Below are 27,947 nucleotides of genomic sequence, written 5' to 3' on the forward strand. Positions count from 1 at the left end.
TAAATATATATAAATCCTGATTTCGTACTTTAGAAGGCTTTAGAATTTGGCCAAAGGGGAATTTTAGAAAGTACAATAATAATGTACAATAATAAAAAAGTACAATATCAATGATCACTTTAAATGCCACCTATGTAGGCAGCTCACTAGGTTTTGGAACAAAACCTTTCACTCTCTTCCACAGATACACACACACATTAAAAGACCACAGTAAAATGATTCCAAGATAACCGCATATAAAAAGAAAACACCAATCCATTTAAAGATACGTATGAGCTCACGGCTCAAGAGAGTAGAAAAGGAGAAGGGGAAACACTTGAGAGGGAGAAATGAAAGGTTATTTTGATATATGGCCCACAAGATGTATTTGAGCTTCCTTTATGGAGCACGGCATGGAGCGGCTCAGACCAAAGCCAAAAGACCACGCGTATCTGCATGTGCATTACGCTGTATATGTGTGTAAAACCTCACCTGAGCCTGTCTGGTTGAGCAGTATCTCAGCAGGGTTGTGGGGCTTCAAGCCCAGGAAAGACAGTGGTGTTTTAGCCAGTCCAGGAGGAGATCGACCTAAAGCGACACAGAGCACAGAAAGAAATGTTTTATTCAGAGTGTAATCAACTTAAAACATACTTAAAGCAAGTACATCAAGGCAAATGCTTGTAGCTTGGCAAGCTTGATTTCACATATTGCTGCAATCAGAATAGGGTTGTTGATCAATTAAAAAAATAATTGTTAAGCTCCATCAAGCGGTTTTGAATGTAAGAACGCATCCCACATAAACGACTCGTTCAGTTCTGCCTTTTTCATTATGGAGGACTAGGAGAGTCACTAAAAAATATATAAATAAAGGTATCAAATCAATGTTTTTATTGAAAAAAAAATCACTTAAAATAGTCAATTAAACAGAATGAAAAAATGTATTTATATAATCAAAAATATTTCAAATAAACTGATAAATCATTTTAAATTGAACAATAAAACATTTAAATTGAAACAAAGCAAAACTAAAAATTGCTACAAATTTGCCAGTTGAATTAAAAAAATCCACCCATGGAATTAGCATATAAAAATGTATTTTAATATGCTATAATGAGGCAGAGTGCATGATTAAATGTCAATATTTTTAATTGTCAATATTGCTTAATTAACTGTACTAAATTAGACAGCCCTATTTCCAAAGTGTGTCAGACCGCAATTCATAATGCATTATGTAATGCTGTAAGGGGTGCTACTGTATATAGCGGCCTTGATATGTTTTTAGCAAGCCAAACACACATCTGGTTTAATGGCACAGACATTTGAAGGTAACTCTATCACTCCCTTGAGAACTGAGGTTTGTTACGGCAGGAGCAAATTATGTTCAGTATGATGGTGCACTTGCAATGCATTGGCCAAGCATTCACATCTGCGTTTGCGTACTTGCACAAAGTATGTTTTTGGTCCTTAGCCCTTATAATACAGATCAGCGTTTACCACTTTCATCTTCAAGGCGTCAGCGTTTGACGATCTTATCAAAGAGACTGACTTCCAGATCAAGAGCCTTTGAGAGACTACAGTGATAAACACTGAGCTTTTAAAGACAGCAGACTGAGGTGGCTATTTCAGTATGTGACATGGATGGGGAATGAGCTAATGTCTCATGCTCTGTGGCAAGGCCATGCAAGTGCCTCTTTAAAAGAGTTAACGATGTGATTAACACTCGCTGTAACGGTGCCCAGTCAAAAGAACGAAAACAAGACAGATCATGCAGACAGCATACACCTCAGCTGAACAGATCTCGAAAACGTCACATTGAAAACATTCAAGACCTCACTACACAACGAATGCTACGAACAACTGGACGAGTGACTCAAAAACAACACATAAACAGTAGTGCCCAGAAAACAAGACTGGTGCGAACACACAAATGGGGAAAATAAATGGTGATGTGGACGCAGAGCTGTGGAAAGCAGCACGCTTGAAGACAGCGAGGGTTTTGAGTTTAGAAAATGTCTCTAAATTGCACAAATTATGCATACATTGTTGCATTATTGCATCCCGAAATGTGTCAGAGCATAATGCGTAATGCGTTACACAGTGCACCCGAAATGTGAGCGGAAAAAGTGCAGCAAAAAAATATGTAAACTAATTTTTTTCTTTACTTCTATCAGACAGTTATTCCTGGATGTTCACTAAAAACCTTGCTTTACCACAATAGTTGATTGACAGGTGAGTGGGTGGTCCTCTGATTGTGGTTTGAGCAATCGAATCACACTGTTTTGGATCCCGTTACACCTTAGAAATTTAGGAATTACTATTTCAGTCAGATCAGATCATGGTGTTCTTCAGGGCTGCTTTCCACGTGCATTCTGGGAAAGGCCGAGCATATGCTTGCATTTTGACAGGGCCAAGTCGATATCATTGCTGACACACATGCATTCTCCACTTACCAAAGAATCCAAATCAATTCTTTGTTTGGCAGAATAAGTGCCTCAGCATTGGACACAAGGAGAAGGGGAGGGGGTTGTATAGAGAAGCTTTCCAGCCTCCCGTTCTCTGCAGGAGGAGGGAGCCACAGTGACGTGCTACTAGAAAGTGTCTACTGGAGCATGTGAGTGTCTGTCCACCTCCAAACAGAAAAAGAGCCCCTACGGGTCACCTGCTCCCCAGGGATCCAACAGAACCATCAAAATTTTTACAGATCATGTCATCAGCTAGGGCTGGGTGATATATAGCTTAAAAAAAATATATATATATAATATATATATATATATGTATGTATAAATGTTTTTTTTCTCCAACCATTTTATGATGTTTAATATATCTCAATATTTATGAATTTGCACAGAAATTATAATAACAATCATCAAGTCAATGATCAATTACAATAATCAATTACATTAAAATAGTAAAACTCTAATTAAAAATAATCAAGACATTCTTTCCACTGTTTTACATTAAATGAAACAGAAGAAATAACGATATTGAAGCATGTTCATTTATATGCACCAATATAACAATATAAACAGCAACATTTGCCTAAAAGTATTTTTACTAAAAAATTTTAATACTTAAAAAAAATGCTAACATCAAGTGAATACACAAACGAATTGCTGAATTAATTCAACTGAATTAATTATGAATTTACTAATTGAATTATTGTAAATTTTCTGAAATTTGAACTGATTCATGTCAATGAATCAAACGTCCAATACCAGATGTAACTTTTGCTATTAAAGTTTTAATTACATTAATTTTATTATAAACAACATTTACCCTACATATTTTGACCAAAAACATAATGCTAAATAATGCAAAAGAATCAATAAATGAGTTTTGATTTGATTATTTTAAGCAGATTGAACTGAATCACGGGAAATGAATCAACTTACCGAGTCTTAGTGTTCTCATATTATGGCCCGGTTTCACAGATGGGGCTTAGCTTAAGCCAGGACTAGGCCATAGTTCAATTAGGATTTTAAAGTAATTTTTATAAACATGCCTTAGAAAAAAAATATTACTGGTGTGCATCCTGAGACAAAACATGGGCACTGACATATTTCAAGATCAATCAGTGCAAGTTTCTTTCAGTTGAAACAGCTCAGGCTTACATTTTAGTCAGGAACTAGGCTTAAGCCTTGTCTGTGAAACGGGGGGTAAGAGCTACAAAAAAAAAGAGGGATTACAAAACTATTCTAAAGAAACTGTCATTAGGAACTTACTGTATGAATAAACAGCACATTATATCACCAGCAAAACAACTGCTAATATATCATGAATATTCAATATACCTCCCAGCCCTAATGTTCACTAAGTATCCTGTGGTAATATAACACAAAAAGACAGGACTTGATTGATTATGTTTTGTGTTATTGTAGGCTGAAGCTCTGTTTTGTTCTCTGAAGCCACATCTAGGTGCTCGTGGTAGCAGAACTAGTCTGAAGATCTTTGAACGTGAAGTGGTCTCAGGGTACGATGTCAGCTCAAGAGAATGACTTGAATCGCTTTCGAATGAGGTGTCTGGTAAAAAGAAATGCCATGGAAGTCCAAGGAAAACAGAGCTGCTTAACATTGTGTGCGTCTAACCTTGTAAAGAGGCTACAGACTTTTACAAGAAGCTTTATATTAAACCTGCAGGGACAATATGCTGGAGGGGAAGATGAAGCAATAGGTTATAAAAACCTGTACAGGAGAAATTCATCTGCACATGAAACCTGAGGCGCAAATGTGCTTGTTCTTGCATTGAGATACGATGACTGTGGAGGCTAACATGCGGCAGAAAAACTGCTGACGAAAAACATTTTTCAGACCCACAGACGTTGGGAATTGCTGGGGAGCAAGTGAGAGCGGGGTCTTTCTGATCTGAGCACTTATGCATGTCTATGAGCCAACACGAAGTGTGTGTTATCACTCAAACGGAGGCCACACATCTTTAATGTTGAGAACATATGAATGAACTACAGCATCTGTTAATGATATCTACTGGCTATTGCAAACACCCCGAGGTAGGGTTGGATTTAAGTGCAGCCAGACCTCACGTTGGCTTATAGATAGTGTGTTAATGTAATGTTAGCCCTAAAGATTCTTTTACAGAAAGAAGCAAAAAAAAAAAAAACACCACTATTCTGATGTGCTAATTATGAAACACAATGGCTCTGTTCCAAAACCTAGTGAGCTTTCTTGCTGTCTATCACCTACATAGGCAGCTGCCTCCTAAGGCTGCATCTTAACTTATCTGTAACCTCATAAGTGTGCAATCTGGAACACTCTAAATGCGCAGTGGCGTCATACACATGAAATGTGACTCGCAATTGATTACATTTGAGATTTGTGTTAGCATGTTGCTAAGCTAATGGTAAAACATTTCAATTTGAATAACAATCAAAATAAATACTGGATAACCCAAAGCTGTTTTTACCAATACTTTTAGCAAATTATATTTGTAATCAATAACTGCCCGCATTCTCCACCATCTTAGATGGTGGTATTCACATTTTTTTGCAATGCATTTTCTCTGTGAAGGGTATAAGCAATGCTGCCTTAGAATATGGCTTAAAGAAGGTAATAATCATGCCGTCTATGTTCTGGAATAGCATTTGTGTTAGAAACACACCTATGATGTTGCCTATGTAGGCAGTTCACTAGGTTTTGAAACAGAGCTCTCCTCTAAAAACTCCATTATACCAATAACATCCAAACGACTGGCAGTTTGACTTCATTGTTGCTTCTTGCTATGTTTCTATAGTTTTTAGAGCTTTACTCTAAAAACTATACCAATAATATCCAAACGGCTGACAGCTGAACTTCATTGTAGTTTCTTGCTATGCTAAACACTTCTAGATAATATGAAAATTAACAGAACCAACAATCAGCGATGGCTGTGACCCTTTTAAAGTGTTGACAGAGAGGAAGTTATTCTAGAACCCTGTGGCGCCCTCCTCCTCCAGTAGGGGAACTTACTTAGGTTGAAGTAAGGGGTTTGTGGCGTGACAGGGAAGGCAGGGGATTGGGGTAGGGCCTCACCACCAACAATCGGAGGGGGGCTGACGGGACCCCCATCCATTTCCTCAAACGCTTCCCTGTAGCTGTGCATGTGTCTCTGGAGAAAGAAGGACAGGTGGACACATATCAAAATGCATGAACACATATACATCCACACTGATTTCTGAGATTAATACTAGGAGTAATGCGAGTGTGTCCATGCGGTCTACCTCCTTGGGCCGCCCCCCAGGGTTCATAGCAATGGTATTGGCCAGCTCGGGTGAGATGCAGCGGATGGGGGAGCGGACCGAGCTTCCTCGGGTTGGGCTCTCGTCTTGGGAAAGGCCTTCACTGAGGGTCCGGCACTGTCCAGGAACCGAAGCCTCATCTGGTGACATTTCACCAGACTGAACTCCTGCCAAGAAAAAAATATATATATGCCGTCATCCCTAATAGATAACTTTCAGGGCCTGCAGAAGAACATTTATCATACTTGAAAATAAAAAATATCCAAATGTCAAAATATTCCTTGAAGAAATCCATGGAAAACTGCCAATGAGCTCTTAAGAATGAACTCTCTGTCAAAAGCTGCACTGACGTCCAATTCGCACCACATAAAAGCCTGTTGGAACTACAAACAATGTTCTCATTCAAACAGCCTAGATTACAAAAAGCTGGAATATTAGAGAAACTCCATGGATTTAAAGGGCAATGTGTACTTCAGGATAAAGCTCTGGAACAGCCTCAAAGCGACTCCGAAGCCTATTTCATCATGTTCTGTTTGATACCAAGAGTCTCTACGGTGTAAATAAAACTGGATTTGTGTAAGTCTTCTCCATTAGGGAGGGGAAAAACAGAGAACAGAAATGGATAACTAAAGGAGTTTGGTAACTGAAAGCAGATGGAATGCACCTCAATAAAGTTCACAAAAATCACTATTATAATTGATTCATTTATCTATTCAGTGACGGAAAATCATAATAACCATAATAGTTCGATCTTATTCAAATCTAATTGGTTTTACCCAACATTTGTGTATTTTTATCTAATTTATCTAATAGGGAATCAAAAATAGCAATAGAAATAAATAACATGAAATGATAACATGAATGATTCCGGAAATACATGCTACTACTTTTCTAAGCAGAAAGACTTTCCCATAGAATTAGAGACTTTAAATGTGCGCAGGGTAACAGTCTGCAATGTATTATGGTGTGTGCTATCACTGTCAACTTACAGATAAGGAAAAGAGCTTTTACAGGTTCTGTGAAAGCATGTACAGCCACACACAGTTTAAAGCTCATTCAACTGGACGCAGTTTGAGAGCGAGCAAAGCATTAATACATTCTGGTGGGAGTGAGTGGAATATCATGGAAACCGGGCAACAGGCTGAGCAAAATATTTACTAGCTCCCTGAGCGCAGCCTACAATTGATACGTGCGGTCAGACCACAGCTCAGACCATCAGAACCTTACGTGCGCTGGGAAACAACTTCAGAGAGATTGACCACTTCCACTTCTGAACAAGTGGCCACCCTTGCTCTTAAACGTGACGTTAGCCGGACATCCAGGGTGCATTTAAACCACTTCTGGAGTGCTGCCCACGAAACGCGAGCGGTTCAGAACAATAGGGTAGTGATGTCACAAAGGAAGGTTCTTCAAAAGGGCTCTCACACTCCATCTGCAATCTATTCACATTCCTGGATTAGACTCATGCGGTTTCTACGACAATGTCAAACATTCGAATTCCAAAACTGACTGGTCTGGGAAGCGATGAATCCAGCGCTTGGATATGCTGGGATATCATATGGTCTATATCCCCCAGTGTCGTTTCAGACAAGGTCGGGAGAGGAAACATGCAAAACAGATGTAGTGCGCCAGATCTACAGCTGTGCATGACAAACTGTGCTGTTACCTTAGTGATCACACTGTCCTAATAGATTCAAGCTGCTGTAACTGAGGTGATTCAATCAGAGATAAAATACACTAAAATGCTTAGTAAAATAAAGCATCAGTTTTCACACTCTAATTCACTAAATGAAGAAAAGGAAAAATTATATTTAATTATATTCATTAATATGCAACCATATAAACAGCAATATTTTCCTACAAAAAGTTCCACTAAAATATTTTAATAAAAAAAAATGCTATGCAGGGAATTGCATGAGTACTTTCTGAGTGATTACAGAGATATAAACTGACTGACCTACAATGTTGTCATTTTTATCTAAATATAAAACTACTAAAATGTGTTTTTGTTAATTCAAATAAAGCTGAAATTAAAAAAAGATGGAAAATGTAAACTTATGTTGATTTTTTAAATAATTTTAAGTTGAAATACTAAAATTACTAAAACTAAAAGCAATTAGTCAAATTAAAAACAAAACTTAAAATAAAAGTTAAATTTAAAATTAAAATATGAATGAATACTAAAGGTTTATAAATAACACTGCTCTGATTCATTGAATCAAATTATCTTTATGAAGTTTGAAATTATTCATGTAAATGATTTAAACTTACCAACTGTAATCTTTTTTTTTTTTTTTGCTACTAAAATTTAATTAAGCAACTCTACTGAAATGTATGTCTTAATGGTTTCATTGTCACAAGACAAAGGATTGCAAAATTACTCTAATTACTCTCTAAGAGTCTTAATTGGCAGATTAAAATCATCTAAGCTTTTACAATGCTGCTCCATTTTATATCACCAGCAAAATAATTACATAATAATTAATTTAGGTCCAAGACAAACATTCATCCTGGTACCTGGCTTCTGAACACGGCCTGCATGGGCCCTCGAACGGGACTGAAGACAGTCGGTGTACGAGATGTTTACTCCCCTGTGGCAGAAAAGGATTGTATAATGGTCTCCAGACTCAGGGAGGATTTATTACCCTTTGTCCTTCATCTAAATGCTAAAACAGAAGTAAAGGAGAGTCCTTGAATGAAGCCAGTGTCTGCTCGTCTTGGTATTGTTCCCCAGGTCTGGTAGACTGGATCTTGTGACATGGGCTCAGTTGATCCAGACAGACTGGCCGTTGTCCTGCAACTGTGTAACTTTAACTCGTCACATAATACAAATGCAATTTGTTTGTAGAGGTCACCCAGCACAAAGGAGCAAACTGAAGTAATACTCTTGTTAACTGTTATTTAACCCAAACAAGGTGAAATTCCAGCACAGGTTAGTGGATAAGGAAGAATGCTAAATTAGTGAGATAAAGGAGAGAAATAAAAACAGAGGAAATAGTGAAAGAAATAGGAAATGGAGAATTTTTTTCTTCCTAATTACCATTACAGTACATTCAGACGGGGCATCGGCTTCAACGCCTCTCGTTTACTTTGAATGGAGTGACGTCAAGCGTTGCCGAACTGAATTGTGGGTCCATTGCATTGCATCACTGGCATTGCTCGTGGCAGAAGTTGAAAACTTTTCAACTTTTCAAGCGCCAACGCAGGCGTCAGCAGAGGTCAGATCGCCTTATGCAAATACCCTAGCGCAGACGCTAGCCAATCGCATTCATGCAACAACAGAAAAGTAGTGTGATTGGCTGTTGTCACTATGATGGTCGCGTCAGCACCAAGCTTCAGACACGCCCTCCGACACGCCCTGTGTGAATGTAACGTTACTTGCCACAGTTTACTCCTTTGAAATTAAAACTAAACTAACCTAAAATTCAACTAAAATTAAAACTATCACATTTACTCACCCTCATGACGTTCCAAACCTGTATGCCTTTCTTGATTTGTGGATCACAAAAGAAGATTTTTTTTATGATTGTTTCAACTTATTTCGTCAATACTACAGAAATAAATGGGGTCCAAAACCAAATTGTACCCTATTGTCTTTCAAAATATCTTCTTTTGTGTTTCGAAAGTCATATAGGTTTGGAACAACATGAAAATGGGTAAATGATGACAACTTTAATTTTTGGGTGAACTATGCCTTTACGTTTACTTAAGTTCACACTCTTTTTCATTTAGATTTTACTTTATTATTTTATTTTATCCAATTAGAATTTAGTCATCTTTTTTATAATAACAATTACAAGTACAATATTAATAAAATAAATTACCATTTAAAAAATAACTAGTACTCTTATTGACAAAAAAAGAGCAGGGAAAGATAGGGGGCGAAAGCGAGAGAGAACAGAGAAATAGCACACCACCACACAACATGCACAGGTGTTATGAGTTAATGTCAGCGGGTGGCACAGAGCATCAGAGAGACCAACCACTGAAGGAGAAAGAGCAGCGGCGGTGGCCGAGCTCAGGAGCATTCTGCTTGCCACTTATGCCTCGGATACGAGCAGTGTACTCTGCATACCATCGGGAGGAGGAGGAAGAGGAGGAGGAATGATGGACCATGGCAGGACGTAAAGGAAGAAGGTGAAGAGGAGGAAGGGAAGGCGGAGGTAATGATGAGATGGGTGTTCCACAGACAAGATAAACATGAGAATTGAGATGCTAGCATACTGATAATGGCAAAAATCTTCAAAGATGGGTCATATGGTAAGGCTGGGTGATATAGATTAAAAAAAATATGTTGTAAATTTTCGATCCATTGCCCAGTCCTAACATATAGCATGTATTTGCCTTAACTTTAGGCGGAAAGATAAACACACACTATCTGTGGCGGAACGCTGTGGATGTTAAATGTAGACAAAGTGTTCCCCTAATTCTAGATAGTGACAGGTCTGATAACCAAATCCCATAACTAGATACAGAGAGCTCTTCAATCAATGTAGCAAGAGCTTGTGTCAAGAGCAAGGACTCAAGGGGAAGGTTACAAAGAAAGACAGCAGCTTCCTCCTCATGCTGTCCTTCTCATTACAGGAACACTTATCTATGCTGAGTCAACAACACTACTAAGTGTTGGTCTGCAATAAAACAAAAACATAGCTGACTAGGTTTGTCCATGAGAGCCTTATCTAAGTTGTTTCCTCTCAGGTTTCCTGAGGTTCTTGAGATGTGGTTGGTTTAGCTAACACAGCTCTTCTGGCTTATCAGCTCTTCCTATCAGTTTGCAACCTTCATTACCTGTTTGATGCTTTTTAAACATTAATTTTGTAAGATAAAAGATAAAGAAGGCACATTAACTGTCAAACCTGTACTGTACAACCACTAGGGGGCAAAAGTGAGCCCAGAGCCAATGCATGAGCCCTAATTCAAGTAACAGTATGTTTTACATTTATGTTCTTGGCAGATACATAGCAAGGATTATATGGAAGTCTATATATATAGTGTTTATGACATTTTGGGTTGTAAGATCCATCAGCAGTATGTGATAGACTTAGTAATAACATCTGTAATTGAAACTCAACATTGGAAAAAACTAATCAAGTCATGGTGAATTTAGCCTGCAACAAAACAAGACTGGGTCAACAAACAACTCTTACGTGCTGCCATTATTCTAAAAACATTGACAAGAAGAAGACCTAGGCTTCCAGGAAAATCTTTCTAAACTTTCAAGCTGAACAGATAATGTTCACAGAAAAAAGTTCACTGCCGTAAAACAGCCCTCAGTTGTTTGGGCACTTCTCCAGATGTAATGTACAAATGTTCGGTTTTGGCTTGGCACAAAAAAGAAACGTGGTCTGATATTGAGGCTTAAGCCAGAAGCACTTTGGACAAAGCTTTCTTTGTGATCTCACAGTGCTCATGTCAACGCCAACAAAGAAACTCCACCAAAAAAGGCACCACCTTGAGTGTAAAAGGCAAGCTCTCAAGACAAGCTTAACTCAAGCACTCAAGACAAGCATGGAGATGTTTTGCTTTACTACATTTCCCTTGATAGCTTGTTTCAATTCGCATTCTGTATACATAAAAATATGCAGGAGTAATGTAGCCTAAAGGTTAAATGTCTTGGCTGGTTGTCGCCCAAGGATTGACTAATGTACCATTACCATTGTGCCTTTGAGCAAGTAAACTGAGAATTATGGAAGAGGTGATCTTACCAGCTACACGGTGAGCTACAAGACCATCCAATTTGTAGTTGGCATCTTCCGGTTCAGACTCTTTAGGCAAAGGGGATGAGGAGGCAGAATAGCTATGCTGGCTCTCCTGGGGCTCAGGGGATTGGGACGTGGTGCTTGAAGGGTAAATGTTGAGGGGTTTCAACTGGAGAACTCCAAAGGTGGAGGAAGGCACTGTGGACTGGTACATAGGAGCCTGACCTTCTGTCTCAGAAGGGAACGCAGCATGTTGGGATATGGCTGGTCTCTGTTGGTTCATGGAGGGTTGTGGAGGCTCTGCAGCTACCTGTTGAAAGGTCAAAGGGTATCCCCCTGAAGAGACCCCACCTCTGTCATGAATGGCTGCATCTGCTTGGTAGGATGGCCGTGCTTGGGCTTGAGAGAATGATGGTTGGGTGGTGACCACTCCACCTTCTCCAGATGGAGCACTATGGGACTTGGGGACTTGAGAAAGTGCTGGGTCAAGGTCCAACATCAGCATGTTGAGGGCTTCGATGGACTGCTCAATTTCTTTCTGAGATGTCATGTGAGGAAACTCCGGAAGGCTGTGGGATTGTAGCACAGGGTTGAAGGTGACCCCATCTGTGACTGGGACCTCAGGAACACCATACTGTTGCCACACATTCAGTCCCCTCTGCACTGCATCCCTACTGCTGGTCGTGCGTGTGGGAGCTTTGGGCATGAACTTCTGCTCAGTGATCGGAGTTGCCCCTAATGATTGAGATCGGTAGATGTTGCCATTCTGGTTGGCGTAGCCACTAGAGGATCCTAAGTGCTCTTGGAAAGATGATGAGCTGTGGACGTTGGGCTCGTGGACACCCTTCTCCAAGTAGGGTGCATCTTGTCCATTAATAACCGTCTCTGACTGGTAGTATAGATCTGCTGGAGTGGCTCTGCCCTCGAAAGACGAGAGGGTTCCAAGACTGTCCACACTGTTCCCTTCCTGGCTGTTGGGCAGGTCATCATCAAGGATATCTGTCTCACGGTCTATGTTGTTGTGTCCGTTGACATGAACCTGGGCGGGGACGAGGTGTAGGACTCCGCTGCCTCCGCTGCTTTGGTAACCTGTGCGATGCATTGGCGCTTGCAAACCACTGAGCAACTGGTCCAGCTCCTGTTTTTCCTCTGGGCTGAGGGGCTGGGAGGACGGCTGACTCACCAAGGCCAGCTGATGGCTGGCTTCATCTGTGCGGTCAGTTTTGATGGAAGCGGTGGAGTTGCCCGAGTCACTGCTTACAGACAAGGCGTGGTCGACTGGTGGTAGAGTGTGGTCTACAGCAGGTAAAGTGTGATCGACAGTGGCTGGGAGACCATTGGTTGTGACCCCTCCGTCGAGAGACTCTTTCTTCCTAACCTTAGCGTAGAGACTACCATCCAATGGACCTTGTGTGTGAATAGCGTCTGTAGAAGAAAAAAATTTAAATGGAATGTGTTAATACATTTAGCTATTTCATATATACACATAAAAGCAATAAGCAACTTCACGTTGTTCACATTTATGTCACATCGCTCAATTATATTATTAGGCCCTAGGTCATGCTACCATAACTGAGCACATTATTAATGTATCCAATCAAGCAAAAGCTACACTCTTCACTGCAATAGTAACAAAACATGACAGAATCTATTCTAAATCCCAACATAACAGGATATTAAACACTATTATAGTTTAAAAACACTTAAAATTTGAACATTTACTCTCCCCATCAAGTCCCATATAAAGCATGAAGACAACTAAACTTTTTCGTTTAAAGGGTTTAATTTAAAGGGATACTCCATCCAAAATGTTGTTTTGGACCCCATTTACTTCCATTGTATGAACAAAAACACAAAATATCATACAGGTTTGGAACAACATGAAGGTGAGTAAATGATTACTTTTTATCTCTTTAATGGCAACAAAAATAATTCTTTATTGGAGAAAATGATGCTAACCCCTTGTTTATAATGGACTACATAGACCCTTCTGATTGTTTTTAAGCACGCAAACACTTATGGAGAGTTTTTCAAACTTTTTGAAAGTCAGGCGGATTCTCTCCCTGAAACATGCACGTGTACTCACACATGCAACGAACAGCAGCCCTACCTCGCGCAAGGAGTCAGTTTGTGCCTCTCATGAGAGGCACCACACTCCCAGTCCAAGCCAGTGACTCACCAGTGGAAAAATCATCACATACAAGATTGGAGGCATTTCCTGTCTCCTTGGAATTGTAGTGTAATTTCCGATACTCACACATTAACACACACGTTCGGACACAAACACATAACACACCTATTTTAGGGTGGCTGTGTGTCAGTGTATCTTTGGCACTGAACAATCAGTGTCTTGTTTCCCTGTGGTCATGCTTTTTAATAACAGACTGTAACTGTTTTCTGGCTTTCCAAAACCACTAAGCCACTGTTTGACAGTTCACTCTGCAATGGCCTTTTGATATCAACAATGCAGTACAATCCCAGAAAAAAATGAGCCGGGTTCTGTTCAGTGTGCTTGGGAGAATGTGACTGCCTCAAAACCACAGACTGTGACAAAATGTCATTCATTCAGATAGAGCCAGCCTGAAACACTCACGCTGAGTTTCCCATGGTGTCTTAATGCAGGATCTGTCGAGCAGCAAATCTGATAATACAGCTGGGAAAAGTGGGCACAATGCTCTGGGCTCTTCTGTGCTGTTTTTTGACACTCTATAGCACTAATAGCTGAAGACGGGAGACTGTGGCTCCCTAGTCATGAACAGTTGGACTTGTGAGATAAAGCAGGGGTTCTCAACTCTGGCCCTCAATGTCCACTTTCTTACAGTGTTTAGCTTAAACCTTGATCAAACTCACCTGCCTGTGACTATCTAGTAATCCAGAAGACATTGATTAGCTTGTTCAGATGTGTCTGTTTTATTTTTAAGTGCCAGTTGGAGTTGTTTTATCTGAAGTAGGTGGTACCACAATAAATACAGCGGGGGGTGGGGGGGGTGGACTCATTCATATAATGCCGCAGACGTATTGGCCGATGACTGGCCAGTGGTAATCTGCATAAATTTCATAATCAGAATTTCTATCTAAAAAGTAGTATTTACAGATGGGTCATTCTATGAAATGCTTTTTCCAGTCTGCTAAAAGTGCCTTTAAAAGTATATTTTTGTACAATTATAAAAATTCTTGCAAGTAAATAAGGTGCTTAAGTATTAATAAATTGTACTGGTGATTTTAATATCCATGTTGATAATGAAAAAGATGCATTGGGATCAGCATTCATAGACATTCTGAACTCTATTGGGGTTAGACAACATGTCTCAGGACCTACTCATTGTCGAAATCATACTCTAGATTTAATACTGTCACTTGACTTGACTTGACTACTGCACAATCTCAAATAAAATAAATTAATTTTAATATAGAATGAGATATAGAAACTTCTTCAGAAAAGTAACTGGGTTAGCATTTTAGTTTAATTTCACATTTCAAGCCTTGAACACAAAGTGTTCAGTAAGAGATTCTTACAAAGAAAATGATATTTCAACGAATTCCCAAGTTTAAAAATGTTCATGTTATTTTTTATTTAAAAAAAATCTGCATTATTTCACAGACATAACAGAAAACCAAGTGCAATGCACAGTGAATATCTAGTTAACTTGCTACTATGCACCTCAAAAATATTTTCCAAAATACGATGCTACTAACCTGCTAAACTATGACATCCAATGCTTTTCAATCAGCGAACATACTGTGGGCGATTTGAGACTAACAGCTCCCTCAAGATCCTTAAAAATAGACATCCCGGGTTACCTCAAGAGACTTGCAACAAATTCAGTGATCACCTTTGACCCAGTGTCACATGCAGCTATGTGACCTACTGCTTAGACTGGAGGTTAAACACGAGAGTACACAAGCTGATGTCTGTCAAATGCTGCCAACCTTGATGTCCGTTGTTGCACATCAAATATAAATTGGTGCATTGACCAGAAGAAACACTACCAAGTTCAGCATATTATTCAGCATATTAGAACGATTTCTGTGACACTGACGACTGGAGTAATGGCTGCTCAAATTCAGCATTGCATCACAAGAATAAATTCCATTTTAAAGTATATTCACATAGAAAACTGTGATTTGTATTCACAATATTACTGTTTTTACTGTATTTTTGTCAAATAAATGCAGCTCAGGTGCCGGTTGCACCAGCTGTACGTAAGTTACAACTTAGCCTAGTTTTGATGTAAATGGGCACTAAGTTACAAGTTACGCACTACTAAATATTTTTTCGTTGCACCATTACACGTAGTTGAACTGTAACTCTACGTATAAACTAAATATTTATGGAAGCGTCTGGTCAGGAGTAACAGTTGGAATAAAATAGCAGATGTGCTATGCTCTTCTTTTAGCCGACAACCATCAATCCTTTAGGCATATATGATGCTGCTGACATTTACACTCACGTACATATTAAGAGAGAGAACAATGTGTGAATAAATGTACTTTGTTTCTTTTTTAGCGCGTCTTCAACACCCCATCTACAGCACGCCTCTGTGCGCTTTGGTCCGTGTTGCGCATGTCAGATAAAATAATAAATAAATGGCATTTCTTATGTTTTTTTTCTTCCAGTATTTATTGATGCTTATTTATTTCAATTACAGTTTCTGAATGTTATTTAAATGTAAAAATAGCTTACATGGAAACTCGTTTATATTTTTACCGTTAGTATACGTAAGGCAAAAGAAGTTAGAATGAAGGATCAATTAAAATTCATAGCATTGAAACAAGTTCTGCTTGCGTATTTGAAGGTTTCTATTGGATGATTTAGGGTAAACGTCATATTATGCGACTACGCATTACTTTACGGAGAGTTTACGAACTACTTGCTACGTCCTGCCTTACGAACAACTGGTGCAACCAAATAATGTATAGATTTAGTTACAAACTAGCTAGTAATTACTAAGCCTATAGTGTGGACTTAACGTTCTAATTTAAGTAAGAACTGGCTGGTGCAACCCTACCCTGGTCATTACTTGCTTTTTGACATCCCTAATTCTGCATAAACCAAACTTTGCGGGAGTGAATTCAGATGTTTTCTAATGATATGACCTAATGTCAAAACTGAGATGACTATGTTTGTTTCTCCTCTGTGAGACCAGGCCTAGGGCCAGAATTTTCCTTTTACAGCATAGTGTGGAAAAAATGAGCTTTTCTCCCCCATTCTTCCCTTTTTCTTCCCCTCCAGAGTTTCCCCTAACAATCCCTCAGCTGTTTCAAACATCTCCCAGCGTTCTAGTACTCCAAAATAACACCCACCCCGCACCACGGAGGAGAGCGGCACCTCGTATAAACATCTCAGCAGTGTTAAAACTTCATCCGTGACATGAGAATGTTCACCTCAGATGAGCCGACCAGATCTCATGTTTTATTTGCACCTTAAAAACACCTCATGACTTAATCTACTGGCATCAGAGGAGCTGTCGCTGTCATTAGAATCTGCCATCTCGATGTGGAATCAGACACGCCTCTTTCTTGAAAAAGCAATCGTCTTCTATTTCGGCGCGCTTTTTATCACGTGTTTGCAGACACGGGTGATATCACACCCAGATTGTGTTCATCCCTAATCATCACCCATAAGAATAGCACACAAGCTAAAGTGCTTTAGATATTTTTCAAAGCACAAAAAGAGGCACAAGAAGACGTTCCTACCTGCCTTAGTGCACAGCTCTATAAATGTCCAAGAAGAAACAACGTTTTGAAAAGTCTGAGTGTTTTCTTGCTCTCGAGCTCCAGCAACTCAACACTAGCGAGTTGTGGGAGTAGTTTTGCATCAGAAAGTTCTCTCCTCTTTCTCCACCTCCTGTTTTAACTCCGATTGAGCTGTACTGCTGAAGATGACATGACTCTTTCCTTCTCGTTGGATGTACAACACTCCTAGTGTGGTGGGCGTGAATTTATCCTCGCCCAGCTGTGTGTCTGGTGTCTACTAGAGTGACATCACTGGGGCTTTTTCTGTCGGATAGGCTTGTTATCCTTCACTAACGCCCTGGCTCTGCTCCAAAACCCAGTGAGATGCCTACCAAGGCAGCATTTAAAGGCATCATTCCAATGACACAAAGATTGTTCTAAAAGAAAGATGCCTTCTTTTGGCCAAATTCTGCAGCAGCATGTATCTTTTACAGAAAATTTAAAAGTGCATTGTGGTGGTTGGAAAAAAAAAAAAAAACATACCAAGATGGCAAATAGAGAAAGATAAATGTAGTTATAAATAGATAAATGTAATTATAAATAACTTATATTCATTCAATATTAATAAGAACAAAAAAATAATATAATTAAAACATTTACTTTTAAGAAAAAAACAATGTATTAATAAATAAAGGCCCTAAAACATTTTTTTTTTAATAGTTTACAATTCATTCAATACCAAAGAAGTAAGTTTCAATATAATTAAAAAAATAATTGTTTAATATTAGATTATAATTCATTCAAAAGGAAAAATTCAATATAATGAAAATTTGACTTTTTAAAATTAGATTATGATTCAGTCAATACCAAACATGTTGGTACAATGTTTAATGTAATATAAAACATTTTATAAAAAATATTATAATATTATTAACATCAATATTATTATTATTATTATTATTATTATTATTATTATTATTATTATTATTATTATTATTATTATTATTATTATTATTATTATTATTATTATTATTATTATTATTATTATTATTATTATTATTATTGATAATATATTATAATAATGAAATATAAAACAAAAAAATTCGATTATAATTTATTACAATAAATACTGTTACAAGCCAATATAATTAAAATTGACTTTTTAAAAATTAGATTAAAAATTAATTTAATACCAAAAAATAATGTTAAAAAGTTAAATATTATTAAAATTTTAACTTTTAAAATATATAAAAAAAAATGTGTGATGTTGAAATCCTGAGATGTACTTGTTATCCCGCTAATATTGTTCTGTAATATATATATATATATTTTTTATGAATATGGGCAGATCTCGGGCTCTGCTGTAACAAGGTATAAATCAAACATGTTTAATAAATAAAGAATTTTAAAAAAATGTGTGATGTTATCTTTGCAACATGCAAAGGCTAAATTCTAACAAAATCAACTGTACAACTTCCTGATGTAGATTGTAGGAAGTAGCTGCCTATATAGAGCCCTTTAAATCGGTGACTTATGAGGTTCCTACAGTCATGATGAGGTCTTAAAAGGCAGCAGTCTATGTAGGCAGTGTACAACTGGGCAGCTCAGTAGGTTTTGGAACAGATCCCCTCTCAAACACACACTCACTCAGGGCACACACTGGCCCAAAGTCAATAACGTGCATCCATAAACACTGCGGCTCTGTTCCAAAAACTAAGTCAGCTGCTTTGTGTTTCCACTTGCTATTGTTTCATAAAAGCAATAATTTACTCTAATGCATTTACAGTGATTTTACCACAGTTTCATGTCGTGCCTAGAACACCCCTTACCGGTTTTGGCCTGAACACTATGATTTCATGGTACTAGTTTTTGCCAGAATGGAAAACTAGCATATTATATTTAACATTGTTTGAGAAGTCTTACCTTATTAAGATTTACAAGCACAGGCAGCTGGGGGCTTTGAGTGTGTGTGTGTGTGTGTTTTTATAGTGTTTCCCAATAGTCAGTAGGCAAAACAGTAGGCCTATCTGATTTCACATTACTTCACAGAAGTGGACGTTTGGTCAGTCAATGGTTGATGCATTAACGGTGTTGTACATAATTGCCTTAAGGCATAGAACATTACAAAGAGTGGCTTGATTGGCCAATTGCTTAAAATAAAATAAAATAAAATAAAATAGTCAATGTAGTTTCAGTAAAAAAAATATAGATAAGAAGACTTGAGTGGCTTTTTGCTTAAAATAATAAGATAAAATAAATTACAGTAGCCTGTATAAAAAATAATAAATAAAAATAAATAAATAAATAAAATAAAATAAAGTAAAAAATGGTTAATGTCGTCTCAGTAAAAAAAATATAGATAAGGAGACTTGAGTGGCTTTTTGCTTAAAATAATACAATAAAATAAAATAAAATAAAATAAAATAGCCTGTATAAAATAAAATAAAATAAAATAAAATAAAAATGGTTAATGTCATCTCAGTAAAAAAAATATAGATGGAGACTCGAGTGGCTTTTTGCTTAAAAAAAAATAAATAAATAAAATAAAATAAAATAAAATAAAAATGGTTAATGTCATCTCAGTAAAAAAAATATAGATGGAGACTCGAGTGGCTTTTTGCTTAAAAAAAAATAAATAAATAAAATAAAATAAAATAAAATAAAAATGGTTAATGTCATCTCAGTAAAGAAAATATAGATGGAGACTCGAGTGGCTTTTTGCTTAAAATAAAATAAAATAAAATAAAAATGTTTAATGTCATCTCAGTAAAAAATATAGATAAGGAGACGTGAGTGGCCTGTTTCATGGTGGGCGGAAAAAGCGGATCATTTTTGGATGATTCAAGTAGCAAAACATGGACTGTTTACTTGGACTAATTAAAGGGCAGGTAATGTTTCAGAAATGCCAAGAGTCCGTTGAAAAATGTGTAATGAACATGTTAAATGACCAGCATGGGGAAGGAGTTTTTCTTTGTTCGAGCTGTTCATTAATAGTCAACATTAATGATTTCTCTATATCTTTTATCTAAACATATGTGCTTAATGTTAAAAAAGATCAATAGTTCTGGCTGCTGCTCTGTGAGTGATAGTCTGAGCTTTCAAGGACATGGAATGAGATTAAAACCAAGAGGAAAGAGAAAAAAAAGTTAACGGAAGGACTGTACAAACTTCACATGGTGTGTCTGCAGGAAATGAATGTACTGTATATGTTTGTGTAAGTCAGTCAGAAACAGACCAGCAGTCAGCAAACAGACATCCTGACAATGTGACATGACTGATATCCATGTAATGACAAACACCCGCTGCCATGAATCAAAACATACAATGTGATCATCGCTTTAACACCTGCTGCCAAAACACTCCCACAACTGAATCATACCCTTGCGAACCAATGTGGTGTAGATCACAGATGTCCGATTCATCTGATCTCATCTGCATGTACATGCTGTTTTTCCCAAATGATGGCAATGTTTGAACAATTTAAGTGCTGTAAACCCTTAGAGCTCACCAGTGATTGCTTTAGCACGTGAAAGACTGGACATGAAACCTGAAAACAGACCTTAGATTGCTTATGAAATCAAAAAAAAAAGAAAGAAATTACTAGAACCAAATTATTTTCATGCTGCTTTTAGTGCTTCCTCACTAAAATAAAGTCTTGCGCTCATGATGGCTGCATTTATTTGATCAAAAATGCAATAAAACAGTAATACTGTGATCATTACAATTTAAAACAACATTTTTTATTTTCAGAATCAGAAGAGCTTTATTACAAGTATGTTTACACACACAAGGAATTTGACTTGATGACAGGATCTTCAATATACTACAGTATATATAATATCATTTATTCATGTGGTGGCAAAGCTGATTTTTTTCCACAGCCATTACTCCAGTATTCAGTGTGTGTGTGTGTGTGTCAAAAGTCTGGGATCAGTAAGATTTTTTCTCTTAAGTCTCTTAAGCTCATCAAGGCTGTATTTATTTGATAAAAAAATACATTATTAAATTATATATGATATAAATAAAATGTATATAATTTATAAAATATATATTATATAAATAAAAAAGTTATATTGTGAAATATTATTGCGATTTCTAGTATTGTTTTCCTATTTTAATATACTTTAAAATATAATTTATTTCTGTGACAGTGCTGAATTTTCAGCATCTTTAATCCAGTCTTCAGTGTCACATGATCCTTCAGAAATCATTCTAATATGCTGATTTATTATCAGTGTTGAACCTGTGATACTTTTTTCTTTGATTCTTTGATGAATAAAAAATTTAAAAGAACAGCATTTATTCAAAATAGACTGGAGTAATGATGCTGAAAATTCAGCTTTGCTTCATAGGAATAAATTATATTTTAAAGCATATTAAAATAGAAAACAGTTATTTTAAATTGCAATAATATTACACAAAATTAAATTTTTTTCTGTATTTTTGATCAAACAGATACAGCTTTGATGAGCATAAGAAACTTCTTTAAAAAACATTACAAATCTTACTGATCCCAAACTTTTGAATGTCAGAGTAAAAATGTTCTATTCATCCTGAAATAAATAAATAAATAGTTTTCACCCGTTTTCAACTCTGATAATAATAAGAAATGTTTCTTCAGCAGTAAATCAGCATAGTAGAACAATTTCTGAAGGATCACGTGACTCTGAAGACTGGAGTAATAGCTGCTTTTTTAAATAAAATGTATATAAAATGCTACAAAAGCATTTTGTACTATGCCATTAAAGCAATATGAATGTGATTTAAGTTTTAATGAAATGTGCGGTCACTGTAACTCTGGTCAAGACCTGCTGAGAAAACACTGTGTAAGCACTTGAGAAGAAGACAAAGTGCTGTGTTTGACTTCACAGGCGCTCATCACAAGAGCCCTCTGGTAATGGAGCCTGTATAAGGTAAGTGCAGGACATTAAATATGCATTAAAGATGCTTTTGATGGGCCTCTTATATAAAAGCAGATATGAAAGAGTTGGGAAAGCTTTGTGTGATTAAAGCACAGTAAAAATGAACAGAACCTCACCACATCTACTCCAGCTAAATTCCCACAAGCAGTTAGCACCTTAAAACAATATAAGATCATATCTTTTTTCAGACAGGCAGTAAAAAACAATGATTTTTGGCATATCTAATTCAAATAATTTTTGCTGTTTACAATCTAAACACCAAAAAGCCACATGAAATCTGACATTTTTACAACCCTTTTGTAAACCATATCCATCTGTGAAATCAGATTTTAGAAACTGCATACGGCGATACGGTGCTGTGAGTATTTAAGCATACTGCTGCACAAATAGCATATAAAATAACCCGTAGCAGATCTATACAGGTGGAGCTGGGGAAGGTGAAGGGTTTCAGATTAACTCATGCTGCAAAATGCTCAAGTGGATGCTTACCAGCCATTTAAATGTAAAGCAGCAAGCTCATTGGCTGCGTATGCAACATGAACCAATCATCATTAGTTACATTAAGACCCATCAGCCTGCGTCATCTAGAGTTTCATGAAAGAACTAGGCATTACTATGAAAACAGTTTGGATGTACTGATATTGACTAAATGGTCTCGACAAACTAAAACAATTTTCATGACTTGAGAGCCAGTCCTAAAACTGAATCTCAAAATCAAATCAGAATTGGATGCAGTCTAAACGAATACGAACCAAGATGAGATTTTTGGCATATTTTCCCTGTTTTGGATGTGTACACTTGCTGGATCCCAATCGGAGAAAGACACTGCTTATATTTTTCAGTGCTAAAGCCGGACATCGAGCTTCATGCACGCAGCTTTCCACATGACTCCAGCGAGAGGCCATTCACGGGTAACGTTTCACTGGCGCTTACATTGACTTTAAGGAAAAGCAATCACGCCCCTCTCAAAGCGCTGGGAACAGAGCGGGCGAAACGAGGGCGGCTCTTTGATAGGCATGCAGTGGCTGACTGCGGTTGGGAACTGGCCCGGGCCGTTCGCTCCACACACTTACGCACACAGACCGCACACACCAGCTCCTCATCACACACTTCATCATTAGTCCTCAGAGAGCTCTGGAGAACCAAAACAATGAATTACTGAATCAAAACTTAAATGAGGCACTTTGAAAATCAGAAGGAAACTGCATGTTGCGGTTCCACTCACATGTAGCCCTGCTTCTATGAGCGTATCGCATGTAGAATTGGCTTTTCACTATATCTGTAGTTAACTTATAAAACCTGTGGCTAGAGAAAAGATCCATCCCTAAAGCAACTGATGACACAATTCATTAAGGTTTGAGGGATAATTAGTAAAGCTGCTACAGAAAACTACAACTGCATTTAAAAACACAAGGCGTCTCCAGACAAAACATTTATGCCCAGGCTTGTTACTAGTTATCCAAAGTATTAGGGTAAATCTCACAAAAAACCTGCCAAGAACATGCTTGGGTCATATTTCATCTCAGAATCTAAAGATTCTGGTACTGAACCAAGGATCATTTCCTTATTAAGCAAATTTTTAAGCAACAAACACTCAAAATGCAAAAAACTAGACAAAACTTCCATTGTAAACACAGAGTCTTCAAATGAAGCCTCTGATAGCTCACAATCCAAGGCAATGCACATTCATTTGGATTATTTATGCATTTGCAGTTGCAATGTTTTTGAATTTTCTTTTTTTTTTTTATGAAATGTGCATGAATGAATCATTCGCAATACGATCAACAACGTGCAGTTAAAAAATACACAAGGGGAATTTTAATGTTATGCCAAGTTTAAGAACGAAGAAAACAACAATTTAAAAAAAAAAATTCTAATAATTTTGAGGGGGAAAAAAATAAGAATTGCAAGAAATAAACTCAGAATTCTGACTTTTTTTCAGCCATTTCAAACTTACATCTCATAATTATTTGTTGTTGTTGTTATTGTCTTCACCACAAAATTAAACAAACATAAGGTAAAATGCAATTTGTTTTTATCTTTTTGTCTCAATTCCATTTTTTTTTTTTTTTTTTGCAAATTTGGAGTTTATATATCAACTCATTTACCTTTATTTTTTTCATCCTGTGGCAATTCCATCTTTTTTTTGCAATAATTCTGAGTCTATATATCACAATTCAACAAATTTTTACCTTTATTTTTTTCGTCCTGTGGCAGAAATAAGCTTCCATATGTAACACACTGAACTAAATGCGAAATTTTGAAGTAGAAACACTGAAATAGAATTTCTTGAAATAATCTTCACAAAAGAGCCAATAATCTTTTGATTTACAACTTCAAAAAAATAATTTCTTACAGGGTAAGGTATAATATTTCTTGTAACCGATTCCAGGCAAAGAACAGCATATCTGAATGAAGAATTTATTCGGCAGGTTATATAGTAATTTGTCCTTATGTCCTTGTGGAAACATGATTCTATTAAAAGTTTACATACAGATCCCTGACCAGGGGCCAGTTGCATAAACTCAGCCTCTAAGTTAAGACAGTGTCTTTAAAACTAGTCTGACCAACTTCAACTGAGACTATGTTTTTTTTTATTTTTTTTATTATGACCAGTCTTAAAGTAAAAAATTAGCTGGACTCAGGTATCTAACAAGCCAGTGACTGCGTGAGGAAACCCCAAAGGGTTTCTCAATCAGCGTTAATGGGAAACGGGTGCACATAACTGGACTCTCGGTCTCATAAATATCATCACCGCCATCTGTCACAGGTCAGTGCGAGCTATTTAGGGGGGAATATCTGACCCGTGCTGAGCTATGTGCGTAGGCCTCTGGAATGCTGGAGAAATGGGACAATCTTGTCTTGTAAAGTGGAAGAGAGAGGAGGTGGAGTTTTGATCGGCCTCCTCTCTTCACGAGAAAGCGTTTCTTCTCTGCACGGTAGTTAAACTTAAAGACAAACACAGATCCAGCGAGCGGACGACAGGCGAGAGGGGTCTGGACAGCAGCTGCGGGCATGTCGTGGGTGTGAAGGCAAAGGTCAAAGGTCAAATGTTATGATTGGCTAAATGTGAATCCTCCTGAAGGCCCTGGACACAGCCTGACAAAACAGCCCACGGCAGACACACTCTGAACAACCGAGTCTCTGTGTTCGGAAAACTGGAGCAGCGATTCAGGAACATTCTCGGCATGGTGTGCACACAGGCCTTTCATAAGGTCTGACGTTTGCTATATTACGCAATGAGTTTTGAGTCAAAGCAGTTTAATCCCTGAGATACAGAGGGACAAATCTAAAGCCTGTTTACATGATAAGGACTCATCCTGTATGCATAAAGCAGAGATCTGAGACAAAACAGGCACACATCTCATGACACTAGATCCATGGTGTCAGATGTACGTCACGGTTTGGATGTAAATAGGATGCAGCACAGATGTGTTTCTTTTGTGTTTGGATAAATCTTACAAAACCAGTCAAGAACATGTTCAGGTCATATTTCACTCCTCAAAATAAATAAAGAAATTATAATTTACTTAAAGAAAATTAAACCTATCATATATATATATATATATATATATATATATACACATACACATACAGTGTTGGGGGTAAAGCATTACAAGTAACGTGAGTTATGTACTCAGATTACTTTTTTTCAAGTAACTAGTAAAGTAACGCTTTATTTTTTAATTTACAAGGTTACTTTTTCAAATAAGTAGTACCAGTTACTTTGTTTCCCCATGTATTGACTGAGAGCTCTCCTGTCCTCATGTTGAGAGAAATCGGTAGGCTCACTGGAATGAAATTATATATATATATATATATATATATATATATATATAATTATATTACAGCATGAAATATAATGTAAATCACTACTGAGAAATTTACGAAGTACAAAAAAAATTCATAAAAGAAAAAAATCCCAAAAGTAAAACATTACAGTACTGCAATAATAAGAATTTGTCGTTATACAAACAAATCGTAATGGTCCTACAAATATGCCTCCTTTTTTCATGTAAAATGTCATTTATTTAATTTTTTCCTGTTTATCTAAAAATGTGGTAAAATGTGACCTGGACCATAAAGTTTTTATGAGACCCATTCAGTGTTTTAAGGCATTACTCACCAGAAGTAAGTGGTTAGTACATTCCTACAGGTGACAGGTGTCCAAGTTCAGCATTTCCCAATCCCATTCAGCCTCTTCTCATCATCATCATCATTTCCTGTCCTCATTCTACTAACCCCATCAATAAGAGTATAAAAGGCCAAAAAAAATAAAAATGACTCCATAACAGAATCCTGTCCACAGACAGTTCCGAACTCAGAATGTGATCAGGAATCATCTGCAGTGGACATTTCCATATCATTTCCAATTCCAACTCATCTGTGCACGAACCTTAGCTTTTGCCACTGTGTCAAAACCACGCGACAAAAACATCCGGAAGACCACACATGTGAACAAACAGCCTCAGGTAGTTAAATCCGTCAGAGGGGAAACACGAAAAGTGCACCTCTGGTGTCATGTGTTAACAGATGGTGACAGTAAAAGCCTAGCATTGTTGACGACAGTGCTGAGAACTAATCTACAGCCTGCTGAAAGGGTTAACTCTCTAATTTTGTTGGCAAAGCTACTGGTTTCTAGCCACAAAATTAAAAAAATGTTCAAGATGGAGCCGCCCAGCCGCCCATCGCAAGCAGGTTTAATTGAAGCCAGCTTGATGTGTAGACACGTTCATTACGTAACAGTTAGACTGCCAGCCACACAAATAGACCATAATAAAGCTCAGCTTTGCACAGCTGAACTCCAAAACGCAATTCAAACACCAATCCTGCAACAACTGTGATGAAACCGTAGTCGACGCTCTGTTTAAGAGCTTAGCTTAAATATGTGCTAACCGCACTTAGACTCATAATAAAGAAATCAGCTGTGCCTGCAAAACCTTGGGGAAAAAATACTTAGTATGAGTCTGAGTTTGGTGAACTTAAATGCAGCCAGTGAGATTTATTCGAAACGCTGCAATTTATTCTAAAAAATAAATTGCACTAAAAATTCTAAAGACACAATCAAAACCTGTTGAGTTCTCATTAATTCAAACTAAGTATATTAGCACTCTTGAGTCTTGAAAACGCATTTAACGCATGTTGGAAGTTAAGAAGCCTTGGAAAACTTCATATTATGCTTCAACAAAAATAATGAGGGTGTAATCGTACTTTTGGCACATGATTTGTCAATTATCTGCACTTTTGACTGAAATACATTGACTTGATATTTGACTGAATATATTGTTAGCTAGCAGCCAATTAACAGATTTTATAAAAAAAAAAAAAAACATTAAAAAGTCATAATAAAAATATATTTACTTGTGGTGATCTATGTATTTGTATTTATTTTTTTTAATTTATAAAATGATTTATTTTATTTTCATTATTTGAAGAAAATTAAATTAATTAAAATAAAAACAATATATAAATATTTTAAATATAATTCAAATAAAATAATATAAAAACAACTAACTAAATAAATAAACAAAATAATATAAAAATGAAATAAAAAATAAAATCAAAGAAATGTCTCAAATATTCTAAAATAAAGCAAAATGATAACGACACCAAATAATTAGTAATTATGTCAAAAGTGATATTTCTGATTTTCAAACATTCTGCTTGGGAAACAAATCAACATAGAGAATAGAACGTCTGACAAATTTCACCTTTAACACTATAGCAAAAGGGAGGAAAAAAGACATCAATTCATTACAATAAAAGTTTCAAGCTATTACAATCTGTATCATTTAAACAGCAACACAAATTCAAGTTTTAAACTTGAATTTTTTCTTTATTTTTTCTCTATCCATTTGTGGTTGACACAACAAGTCACTGACCATAAGTTGTGAAGGACAAATCATTCACACAACTTTACCTCAGAGCAGATCAGCTTCAAC

The 27,947-nt window shown here is 36.9% G+C and overlaps 1 protein-coding gene across 2 annotated transcripts in view; it reads right to left on the reverse strand.

Moving 5' to 3' along the window:
• LOC107744820 (tensin-1-like) overlaps positions 1-27,947 on the reverse strand; it is a 267,547-nt gene that overhangs the window by 18,773 nt on the left and 220,827 nt on the right. For both annotated transcript variants that reach the window (XM_016558643.1, XM_016558642.1), the window contains 4 exons: positions 11,414-12,832; positions 5,691-5,875; positions 5,440-5,578; positions 472-567 (listed from right to left, as the gene is read on the reverse strand). In XM_016558643.1, the coding sequence (XP_016414129.1) occupies positions 472-567; positions 5,440-5,578; positions 5,691-5,875; positions 11,414-12,832 (1,839 nt within the window). The remainder of the gene's footprint in view (positions 1-471; positions 568-5,439; positions 5,579-5,690; positions 5,876-11,413; positions 12,833-27,947) is intronic.

The sequence above is a fragment of the Sinocyclocheilus rhinocerous genome, unplaced genomic scaffold, assembly GCF_001515625.1.
Source record: "Sinocyclocheilus rhinocerous isolate Xijiao unplaced genomic scaffold, SAMN03320098_v1.1 scaffold528, whole genome shotgun sequence".
In the NCBI taxonomy this organism is placed as follows: Eukaryota; Metazoa; Chordata; class Actinopteri; order Cypriniformes; family Cyprinidae; genus Sinocyclocheilus; species Sinocyclocheilus rhinocerous.